Source organism: Scomber scombrus, chromosome 16 (genome assembly GCF_963691925.1).
Source record: "Scomber scombrus chromosome 16, fScoSco1.1, whole genome shotgun sequence".
Lineage (NCBI taxonomy): Eukaryota > Metazoa > Chordata > Actinopteri > Scombriformes > Scombridae > Scomber > Scomber scombrus.
This window is the reverse complement of record NC_084985.1, coordinates 9,719,971-9,732,264: the sequence shown is the minus strand read 5'-3', so window position 1 is coordinate 9,732,264 and position 12,294 is coordinate 9,719,971. Positions and strand designations below refer to the sequence as shown.

The following is a 12,294-nucleotide window of genomic DNA, read 5'->3' as shown; positions in this document are numbered from 1 at the left end:
TGATACTGAAGGTGAGTCGTGTCGATTACATAACTCCTATAAATTACACAGAGTTTACCTTTAGAGCCACAAAAACCTCACGATGGCACGCACACACACACACTTAACACAAACACCATTTCTTTTTTTCTTTTAACAAGTTCATAACAGCTGTGAAGTTTTACAAGTCTTGCTAGGGGTTTCTGATACCCGAGCCAATGTGCAAATGTTTTTAAAGTAATAAAAAAAACCCGACTAAAATCTTGGCTGTGATATCAATAATAAAAAAAATGAGACAAAGATGATAAATAAAGCTAGAATATATGCGATACTTTGGCATTACAACCTAACTCCTTGCAGCCTGGGTTTGGTGCTGTGTGTGTGTGTGTGTGTGTGGGGGGGGTCTGTTTTAAATTTGAGCATTAAAAAAATAAAATAACAGTAAATTAAAAAGCCAGTGTTTGCTCCTATTTTTCAATAATTATCAGTGGAAAAAACTCACACTGGTGTATCAGCCAGTATACAGTATCATTCAAAACACATTCTTCATAAATTAATCTTTACATTAAACAACATTTATAAGTGTATATTATCACTGATTTCCGTGTGTCATCACTGTATACTGGATTGGGTCACACCAGAGTAGCGTCATTGCACACTGTGCTATAACAAGGCAGGTTAAATTCAGTGCAATATGCAAAGTTAAACTTAAGGAACATGGGTTAATAAATAAAAAACAACGACAGGACTGGCAGTAAAGGGGGGAGCCATAGAAAAAAATGGCAATCTGAGCAGCAGACAACTACTGTATACTATCTTTCCACAGGGGGAATTTATAGTGGTGCAGACATGTTAGTGACACTATGGCGGACCGAAGAGGGCTGGAAAACATCCGCACTGAGACTCAAAAGACACACAGTAGTTTGTCTGAAATACTGTGTGTCTGAGCCGACTCTAAAAACAACCATTTAACCTTTCTAATGTCAAAACAACGTTCTTTAAACCTGAATCAAGTCTAATAAAGAAATGTTAACCACTTCACACTACTGAGGGCTCATATAGGCCTTTCTGTCTGCATGTAAGGAAAAGTTTGACATTTTGTGGAGTAAATTTATTCACTTTCTTGCTGCGAGTTGGATACAAAGATGGATACCACTCTCCTGTCTGTACTGTAAATATGAAGGTAGTTAGCTTAGCTTAGCACAAAGAATGGAAACAAAGGGAAACAAATAGCCTGGCTCTGTGTGAAGGTAACAAAATCTGCTTGTGTCAGCATCTCTAAAAATAAGTCACACGTCATAACTCATTTGTTAAACTTTCACACAAAAAAGTGCAAAAATGACTATTTGCTTTTTTACAGTGGGTAATAGGTAAAAATAGTCCAACAAAACCCAACAAATTGTCATTTTTGAGCTTCGTTTTTCCAAATTAGTTTTGTACAGATTGCACAAACAAGATTTAACATGTTAATTAGTGAGCTTTAGATGTGCTGGTAGACAGTTGTTACCTTTAGACAAAGTAAGGCTAGCTGTTTGCAGTCTTTATGCTAAGCTAAGATAACCATCTCCTGACTCTAGCTTCATATGAGATAGGTATCACTCATCAAAATCTCATCAAGAAATCAAATAAACATATTTCCCAAAATGCTGAACTGTCCCTTTAACTCCAGTTGCAGCTGTCGTTGGCACACAATGAATCGTTCGAGACAAACTGAACATAGCACTGATGCTGGTTTTCATCCCCACCTCAACTGATTTCAGACCTCTCGGGCAAAGAGCGTCTCCAACGTTTACAAAGTGCAAAATTTAAAGCTGCGTCTTGCTCGTGAGTTGGATGCTGCAGCTTTTAAGCAGTATAAGGAAAAAAGGAATGATCGTGATAATCTGTACTAGATGACTGAGAGGTGAGGCTGATATTTAATACTGACAAAAAAGGTGTTTTTGCTGATGAACACTGTTGGGTTGTCGCTCCCTAAAAACGCCCCTCGTTGCTTAACTTTTGTTCTCACATGGCGCTTTAAAATGCATTCTGATCGCTAAAGGATCACAAGCTCGTCAGATCATCGTTACAGGTTGCTGTTTTTTTTCTTTAAAAAAAAACCCCTTTCCTCCACAAGTGCAACAGAAAGCCTTCAAGAGTCAGTGGCCACAAAGGCATCTGGATGTCCCAGAGAAGGCCATTGGCACAAAGAAGTGATGTAACTCTGGAAACACCCCGAACATGGCTTTCAGTCCAGAAGCTGAGGATGGCGCCGTCTCCGCCTGGTGCGGCTCTGTGACACGAAGACAGTCGGTCCGCATTGAGTTCCCTCTGAATTGCAGAGAAGGGGCTCCTGTGAATGTGGCAGTAACAGAACAGAGACATCGGGGGGCTCTCTCTCCCTCTCTCTGTGCTGCATCCAGCCCCAAAGGTCCAGAGCATTTCTGCTTCCTCCTCTGCCTCCACAAACGCGGCCACGACGAGCGTTTTTTAAGTCTCTGATTGGCTCGATTCGTCGGCTCCTCTCGTGGCGGCGTCTGTCCTTCAACTCGTCGAGGGGGTCGCTTCACAGAGTGGCCATGACGCGTGAGAAAGATATGATGACAGAGAGGGTTGTCTGGCCCAAGCCGAACACCAGAGCCTCCAGCGGTGCCATGTCCTTCCCCGCCACGCGGTACACCCCCGCCACCGCCGCGCCTGGAGGAGGAAAAACACACATCAACATGCATTAATACACATGAGTAAACAGACGGGCAGCCACACAAACAGCTGTCTGTCACGGCCTGTCACCATTACCGCAGATTGTCCGTTGACAACGAGGGGCACAAAGGACAAACACATCCTTCCTCATCTTTTCTATCCTTGAATGCAGCTTCCCGTCGGGAGTCAAGTATTCTGCACAAAAGCCGGAGACGTTTTTGTGTGTGAATATTAAAACGTGGGGAGCGTTCATGTGTGGAGCTCTGTACAGCTTGTGGGGATGTTATTCAGTGCTCAGCCACATACTGTGTTGCTTTGCTGCTCTTCCCACAACAGTTTGTCACGCTTATCCTCACAATATGCTGTTTGAGCCATCGTCATGGAGACAGACAGTGACGGACCATCATAGGGGAACTTTTTTATGAATCTTTAATCCAAAACAGACAGGCCTGATTTTAATTTAAAAGACATAAAACTGGATTAAAACATGACCTTTCCTTTTACTCGCTCTTCGACTTTAATGCAGGTTACCGTACACATGGAGGGTGAGAGGGCAGCGCGCGCACAGTCAATCGTCTGCTCTCCCTGATTGCTACTCATTAATAATAAAGTGCCTTTCTATTTTGGGGGCCAGCTTGCATCTGTGATGGAGAATGATTCATTCGGTGAGCTCTGAAGAGCTCCTGTCCCTGTCCCATGATCTGATAGATGAGGGGTCTATTTACACACCCTGGGATCGCACACTGATATATCGAGTCAAAAGTAATCAAACACAATATAATGTTTAAATAATATCTGATAACAGTCACTCAAACTGTGGCTGTTATCAGATAAAACACCAAAGAGATGACCCGAAAGTGCAGATGGAAAGCAGGCAGTCAGCAGTAAAGACAGACAGTAAGAGGATGGAGATGGTCTGCGAGATATTAGCTTATTGTAGATTTATTGATATCAGACTTTAAAACTGAGCTGACACCTTGATTCTTTAACTATAAAGTGTCAAATTGTGGGGCGGCTTGTATCGAGATTATAGGTTCTTATGTTGTGTGTTTCTATCATTTTTTTTTTTTTTAAGTGCTTATTTCATAATTTTTTACCTCCTGAATATCAATATCAGCCGCTTGTTGGGCTATAAATTCAATACTCCATTTATGGTCTTACAGCGGAATACATTTTTATTGTCTTGTCTAACAGTTAATTAAATAAGATTAAATTAAAAATAAAGATAGATTAAATTAAATTAATGTTCATAGCATAGGACAACAGCTGATTTATTTTACATGTTAATTTGCATATAATTTCCCATAAAGTGATATATGGTAAGATCATGACCGTGATTGCAACCCTGCAGACTGATGAGACAAGACATTACCTTGGATTTGATTTGACAATGCTTTGTGAAAAAACATGTTTATATGTGAAAGTGAAGAATTTTCTGTCCAAAAACTATCCGGAGCCTGATTAACTCAATAGGTGTCCCAAGGCTAAAATGAGCTGTGGGCAACTCCTGCTGAGTGCTGACTAAAGGCCATTGTAACTTCATATAATGCTGTGATTAAGTGGTGAAAACACTATTATCAAACAAATATACAAAAATATTTAATTACCACAAACTGGATTTTTTTTAGGACTCTGGGAATCTTTGCTTTAATGAATCTAACCTAAATGAGGAAGCGCTACTTCTTCATCTTGTCATGTTGGACTGATGGCAAACTGGATGCTACAGTGACTCACTGTCACCTCTTGAGGTACAAAGTGGTATTAGGAAACAGGATGAGCTGAAGCTAGCTGGTTAGCATGCTAACTTCTGTAGAAATCTCTGCAACACAATACGTAGATGACATGACATCAAAACTGTTAATTCTTCACATTCTGTTGATAATTTTAGTTTTTTTTAATGTTTTACTAACTTACTTTATAAGTAATTCTTACATGCTGCACCTTTAAATTGAGCACAAAATAAACTTGTCAGTACCACCTGGACGTAGTTGAAGCTTTTAGTGCAGTATAAACAAAAGAGGAACACGAACAAGGTGAAAACAAGAGTGATATCCTTCTCTCCCTCCATCTCTGTCTCTCTGTCAGCTCCTGTCTTCCTCTGGTTGACAGGAGTTAACACACACAGTCCCTTCATCCCGCACTCTTTCCCTCCCTGTCACCTCCCGTCTTCTTCTGGCTGAGTGGATGCTGAACGCAACTGAAGTGAGTTTTAGAAAAGGATTAACAAAAAAACAAGAGAGTGAAGTAACTGGACTTACTGGTGATGACGCCTCCAGAGAGGGAGGCCAGGAAACCCACGCTGACCAGCACCAGGGTGATGAGGCGGCCCCTCTTGTGGCGCTGCAGCATGACTAACATGAGCAGCCCCACCGCCCCGTGGACAAAGAGCGAGGAGAAGAGACACCACAGGAACACCCAGTACCACATCTCTGAAAAACACAGCACCACACACAGCACAGACAAGAAGGTTGATCAGATACAGAAAGAAAGAAGAATGAGTTTCTTACTAAACAGATGAGAATTTTTGTGCTGAAAAGAGTCAAATTATTGTGTAAAAGGCTCCCAGATTGTCTCGTATGAACACACGCTGTCCTCTCTACCCTATTCGTCCTTATCATTTCATATCAGTGACAGCCAATTAGGTCCAAGCCTTTCAGTTTACTGAGCCAGCTCTGTGAGGTGTTAATGAGCAGGTGTTCAACGAGCTGAGAAGTCGGCCTGTTAGTTGCTGAGCGTAAGTGCCAAACTTTTCTATTAGCAATTGAGTCTCTCATTTTCTGTTTTTTGAGCTCAAATGTCTCGAGGGCGTGTTCCTCACAGTTTAGTGTCGTAGTGTTAAGAGCATGTGCTGAAGTTCTGCATGTGTTCCTTTTTAATATTTTGTGTTTTTTCATTGCTGCTATTAAAAGATAATAACTATAAATGATAGAATCTGCCTCATTTTTAAGGTGAGAAGTTTGAGATGTTAAGTTCATTTATGTAATGTTGGATTTTTGTTTTTAATATTTCTGATTGAATAATGGATCTTCACAAGTGATGTGAAGTATGCATGAATATAATTGTTGTTTGTAAATTGTGCTGTGGGATCCCGTCATGACATCAGCAGATTCTAATAAACTAATTAAGTTGTTATTGATAATGTTAATCTAGCCATTGTGTAGGTGTGGAGATTTGCTTCTCATTAGGGGGTTGTTTGCTTAAAGGATAGGTTCAAAATGTTTCAAGTCTGTCCTAAAACAATAGTCAGGTGCCCAAATAAACATTGGCACATTATTATTACATGCTCCAATGTTCATTTGGGCTCCTGACTACAGTTTTAAGACTCATATGCAACACATAAATATGCTGAGTTTATAGCCTGAGATGATGACGTTGGTCAAATGAAAAAAATTGACACTTTGAAACTTAGGTTTGACCAATGGGTGGCATCACGGTGGCTATGTCAATTTTTTTTTTTAAAGTCTATGGTGTTCATGCAGGTTTATGTAAGAATAGATGTTCTTCACTGGATACTTAAAATTTGTTGTGCAAATCCAGAGATTACATTGCTCAGAAATAATGCTATGCTGCTATGTGGGCACTGTCAGATTCCCTGATACAGTTTACAGATTTACAAATGAAATAGTTTGAGAATATGTAGCAGGAACACATCAGGACGCAGAGAAACAGTCAGAGCTGCACACATCCATGAGACAAGGGAGGATCTCAATCTACACACACCACAGTCTAAGTCAAGGCTCATCAAAGAGGCAAGCGACCATGGCGACGGGCCTGAGATGGGATGTATAAAACCACTCAGAGCAAGATTTCAGATGAGCTGCTGCGAGTTAGACATTAAGCTGTAAATGGAAAATCTCCTCTGAAACAATAGCTTACAGGAGGCTTTTGTGAGCGTCCTCAGCTGGACTGAAGGTAAACAATTACTAAGTCAATAATCGCAGTTTTGCTTTTTCAGCTGCAAGACTAAAAACGCTGAATTTGTTCAATTCCCAAACTGCAAACGATCATCTAATTATGCACCGAGCTCTACCAAACACAATGGTTACCTCTGAGTAAACATGCATCTCTACAGGACCCATACTAAGCAACCTTAATAACTGATTGCATGAGACAAAGAAAAAAACAGATAGGACCTAATCTAAAGTCACTCCAATTCAAAAATCTCTCTCATCCTGTCTTCATTATTCCTCTCTCTTCTCTTTTTGTCTCACAGGCCAGCTTTAACTAAAAAGCTCTGGCCTCGTCGTACTTCGCCAGCGAGGTGGTCTTGCTTGGAACCACTGGCACCGTGGGAGCAAGGAGAAGCCAGCTGGCCTCGAGATTATGTGAGAAGAAAAGAGATGGACTGAGGAATTGGGGGGGGGGGGGGGGGGGGGGGGGAGCATCCGCGGATAAGAACGACCAATTCCAAAGCGAAGGAATGTTGTATAAATGGGCCGAGTCTGTTTTGTTTGGACGATGGGATATAAACAGGAAACGTGACATTGTTGTGCGGCGTAAACGTTTAAAAAATCTCGAGTATTTTTCAAGGCTCGAGCCCGGAGGGAGCTCTTTAGCATATCCATTTAACCTAGTTGTTCCACAGTCGACTGAGCGCCTACATCTATTTATTGATCCGGCAGTCAGAGGGAGATGTGACAGCTCTGTAGCACAGAACGGCTCTTTGTCCTGCATGAGTGGACATGGTGCTCGGTTGGATCACAAGGCCTCCTCTGCCGTCTTTCTACAACTATGGCCATCCATCCATCCGACTGGGGAGGAGGGAGGGAGACGTCCGAGATGGGAGCGATGTATACGGGAAGTGCAGGAAAGCACAGAGACATCCCAGCCTGCTCCATAAGGATCTCTCATCTGGATCCAGTTGCACGGGCTGGGCATCTGTCATTCGCTCTTAAGCCTGGGTGGATTTACACCGTGCTTCACATTGGAGCATGTGGGGCCACAGGAGGACGTGTCCCACAAACTCCACCTCTGTCATGTCCCCGTGACTGCTGCTGACTGACTGCACCGTGAGAAGGAGTGCCGATGGGCGGGGTTTGGCGCTAACACCCGCCGAGAGCCAAATGTCAGTAAAATCTGTCCTCGGTGTATAAATCTGTAACAGTGACCCGCCGTGCTGGCCGGGAACATTTAAAAGCTTTGGTTAAAAGGGATTTCTGTTGCACTTCTTGATGAATTACAAGCTTAATGTAACGTGATCAAGATTTAAATGAACATCTAGAGAGAAAATACTCGGCTTGTTATTTACTCTGGCTGATAGAAATCCTTTTTGGCATCCCCCCCCCAGCTTAGCAGATGTTGGAAGGTGAGGCGAACATTTAATTTTAGGGGACGGCAGCGCAGGTGGTCACGGCTCAGAGAGCTCACGATGGGCCGAGAGATGCAACGTAGAACAAGTGCTGTGTCATGTTCAAAAATACGACCGTACGTGGGGCCGGGCACAGTCAAAACACAGCATTAACTTTTGCTAATCCCCAACTACAGAGCAATGTCTTTGTCAGCACGGCAGCTTTAAAGCTCGACTGTCAACAGTAAAAAAAGGGGGGGGGGGTCATGTTTTTGGTCCCTCGATAAGAGGTCAGAGTTTTCACAAGAGCACACAGGCCTCTGCAGAACATTAGCAGGTCAAAGTGGTTAGACTGCTGGATCCCAAAGTAGGAGCTCTGCAGGGGTGCCGAGTTCATCTATCAGGAGGAAGAATGATGGATTTGTCCCAGCATGGAGAGAGACAGAGAAAGAGAGAGACGGATGGAGACAGAGAGAGAGAGAGAGAGAGAGAGAGAGAGAGAGAGAGAGAGAGAGAGAGAGAGAGAGAGAAAGGGAGAGAGCGAGAGACAGAGGGAGAAATACAGAGAGAGGGAGAGGGAGATATGGCCGACTAGTAAAAAACAGCTGTTCCTGTCTTGATTTTTGTCCCATGATGAACACTGCAATCCTGTAGAAGCTGTTTCCAGTCAGGGCTGAATGATATACTGAGAGATTATATACATTTTCATCAACAGAGACATTTCACTAGAGCTGCTGCTAACAGCTATTTTAATCTGTGAATTACTTTCTGAATTAATCCATTAATCATTTAGTCGATGAAATGTCCAAACAGTCCAAAGCCTTCGGATATCCAATTTACTGTCAAATATGACAGAGAAAAACAGCAAATTATCACATCTGAGAAGCTGGAATCAAAGAACATTTGGCATTTTTGCTTAAAAAATGACAAACAATAAACCAAATATCAAAACATTTTACATTGAATTTCCTTTAGATCGAGTAATTGTTGCAACTCTACATTTTACCAAACTCTTTATATTGTTTTTATACTCTCTCTTTAACATCTCTGGATGTATGAGGCCGTTAATGCTGCCAATCAATGAGCAGAACTGCTTCATGGATTTTAATATGATTTAATGTTAAGAAGTAGTTTTATATATCAGGTATTTAATTTGCTAGATTAGCCAAAAACAGATATACTAGTTATTTCATCCATTAATATCATGGTATTAAGCATATATTATTTGCCATTATAAAAGGGTTTTATGCATATGTCACACACCTTAATACCCTAACCCTAACCCTAATTTATCAAATTACTGACTTTGTGAATCTTTCACCCTCTTAAATTTACTATAAATACATTTAAAGTCAAGAATACTTAACTTTTCAAACTAGAGTTAATCCAGATGTAAGGAGATGAAAGGAGACTGGAAATGTCATGTTTGTGATGTAAATGTACCTGTGACAGTTAACATGATACAGATCTCATTCTTATTTTACAGATCTTAATGCCACATCCTGTTTGTGACATGTGATGTTAATTAAGGGCTGGGCCAGCCTGGGTCAAATCAGGTCATGAGTACAGGTATGCATGTTTTAACCCTAATATTTGCAAACCATAAAGAACACGTGTTCCTTTCATCTCTTGTAGAAGTGAAACTGCTGTGAGCACACAAATCATAAACAGGAAATCCATTTGTTTAAGTGACTCCACAGAGCCTCAAAGAAAGGTCAAAGAGGTTGAAATATCTTAAAAACGTACAATCTGCCTCTGGAGTATACTGCTCTTGTTGTTTAGGGCTCATATACCCTCTCCCTCCCCACCCTGACCTTATCTCATGTCTCAAGAGGTCGTTTTTCACCTGGTTGGTGAACTATGGGGTTGAGGGGGATCAGGTGGCAGTTTCATGCACCCTGCTCACAAAAGTCTGGGCGTCAGCTCCTCGCAGCTCTCTACTCGCTGCTGCACCTCTGCTTCCGCAAACTTTTACATGCGCTGCAGCTTCCTGCTGACTCAGCATCATTAACTACCGCTTTCTTCGTTCTGGCTTGATGTGTTTCTCAACACAGGATGTCAGCTACATTTCATAATGTGGCTCTGTGCCAAGTCAGCTATGACTACATGTCCGCCTTTGCTTCACTCTCTCACTGCAGGGAGGAACTGAAGAATTTCTATAATCTTGTGTTTATCCAACAGAAGAATCCTGTTGTTCTTCTGCATGTCACCATTTTTCTTTACTTTTTAGAGTTTTTAGTCATTTTAACAGTGAGAAATTAATGGTAGTGTTTTCAACAGATGGTACTTCTTGCTGAGGAAGTGCCGCCTGCCTGTAAAGGAAAAGATAAAATGCCCACATGATGTTTTTCTTCTTCTTCAGTTCCTTTTTTTATTTCATATTTAGACCCCAGACCATTTTTCCTCCAGTAAAGCTGAGACGACTCCACGCAGATCCTCAAGAAAAGGAGCAAATCCTCAGCTTTACCTAAGAGACCATTTGTGGTTAAAACTTTGGCAGCCAGATACATGTAAAATGAATGCTTTAGCAACACGAAGATCAGTTTGTGGGCATTTTTCCTATCTTAGGGTACATAATTAGTGACCAGCATCTACATCTTCTGTAAGAACTGACCGTTATCAGCCAATCATGACGCTCAAATCTCATATTTACACCTTATAAATACCCACAACACAATAGGTGGCATTGACTGGCCTTACCATTCAAAACTACAGCATTCATTTAACTAATTCTCCCTCCTCACCATCCCAGACAGAGTTTAGAATGCTCCCTCTAATTGCCCCTCTATTACTGGACTGCAAGACAAAGAGAGGAGGAGGGTGTATGTGTGTGTGTGTGTGTGTGTGTGTGTGTGTGTGTGTGTGTGTGTGTGTGTGTGTGTGTGTGTGTGTGTGTGTGTGTGTGTGTGCGTGTGTGTGTGTGGTGGTGGTGTGTGTGTGTGTGGGGGGGGGGGGCAACACTTCATTTACTACACAGCCGAGACGCATTCACGCAGCAGAAAGATTAATTAGCAGCATGTAATGATATTTTTCATTTCATCCACTGACTCTGCACGCGTGGATAGAGGAGTGGCTTTTTTTTTGCTGTAGCCCAGCCGGCATCATATTCTCCTGCAATTATTCACAAACTGAGGAGGGGGGGCTGAGGTGGTACCAATGCCCACTCTTCATGGGGACAGCTCTGCCCCTTTTTTTCTTTTTTGCTCAGTAAGCATGTTGAGCAGAAATATCGTGCTGATTTATCCTGCTTTAAAAAATGGACACCGCTATGCATAAACTCTATGGTAACTGATGGAGCAGCTGAACACATAAACACAGCAGCAATAACAGCACCTTTCATTCCGCATACCTGTGAAGTGCTGCAGCGTCGTCCCTTGCACCCAAAGGCTCAGCACTTGCTGCACTGACAGATTAACAGAATAATCCCTGTTGGTTGTCATGTTTCTGCCGCCGCCGCTGTCCGGGTTTGCACCCCTCTTTATCGAATAGCTGAACTTGGCTTTAGACGAAGGCATGGAGGAGACCGGGGTGGCATGGGATTGTGAGGCGGCTCTCCCCGGTGCGGCTCGCCTCTACCGATGCCTCTGCTTCGGCTTGACGTCCGTCTCCGCTCCGGGAAGTGAAGGGCCGCTGGCTGGTCGGTTCATCCTCGGTGGTGTCGGTGTCGGTGGCGGCTGTGTGGAGGCCATGATGGGGACGGCAGCGGGGAGAAGCAGGCAGGCAGGCAGACGCACGGTCGGCTCGTCCTACATCGGCTAGCCCTGCTACATAACCCTTAAAGGGACAGCCGCCTCTTTTTGTGAAAGGGAGGGGGGGCTTACAGTTTACACTTGACACATCTTCAGGATACTGAAGTCGCTTTATGAATGGAAAATATAAAGCAGTGGCGATTTTAGACCCTTTTTACCCCTAAATTTGATCTAAGCACCCCTAAAAATAATTAAATTATTATTGTATTTTTTCCCCTTAAAACATATATTGTACAAATGTAATTATTTTGCGAGCCTGTCTGTTAGAGATAGGACCAACACTTATGCTGCAGGTTCAAATGGTTTTATTTTAACAGGTTTAATGTACTGTGCATTAATATTGTCTTTCCCCTCAGAGTTCATTGACTATCTTAGGGTCCTCTCTGTAGAAATCTGATTTATTCTGAACCATTATTATCATACATTATAGTAGACCACTCTACTATGTATTAATATTTCTTGTTGTAATTTACGTTATCCACTTAAATGTGTAATTTAGCAGGGGGTTTGAACACTTGCAGGCCATTGTATGTCACACTCTCATTAGGAGCTGAGCCATCCTAAAGGTCTCATCCTAGAATCGCCCCTGATATAAAGACA

General features: G+C 42.3%; 1 protein-coding gene across 1 annotated transcript; it reads right to left on the bottom strand.

Annotated features, from left to right (window-relative positions):
• Positions 1–1,021: 1,021 nt before the first annotated feature.
• tmem170b (transmembrane protein 170B) lies at positions 1,022–11,633 on the bottom strand. The gene is made up of 3 exons (XM_062436192.1): positions 11,295–11,633; positions 4,917–5,087; positions 1,022–2,655 (listed from the first exon to the last, which is right to left on the bottom strand). The coding sequence occupies exons 1-3, from the start codon at positions 11,458–11,460 to the stop codon at positions 2,525–2,527; spliced, it is 468 nt and encodes a 155-aa protein (XP_062292176.1). The 5' UTR covers positions 11,461–11,633; the 3' UTR covers positions 1,022–2,524.
• Positions 11,634–12,294: the final 661 nt, after the last annotated feature.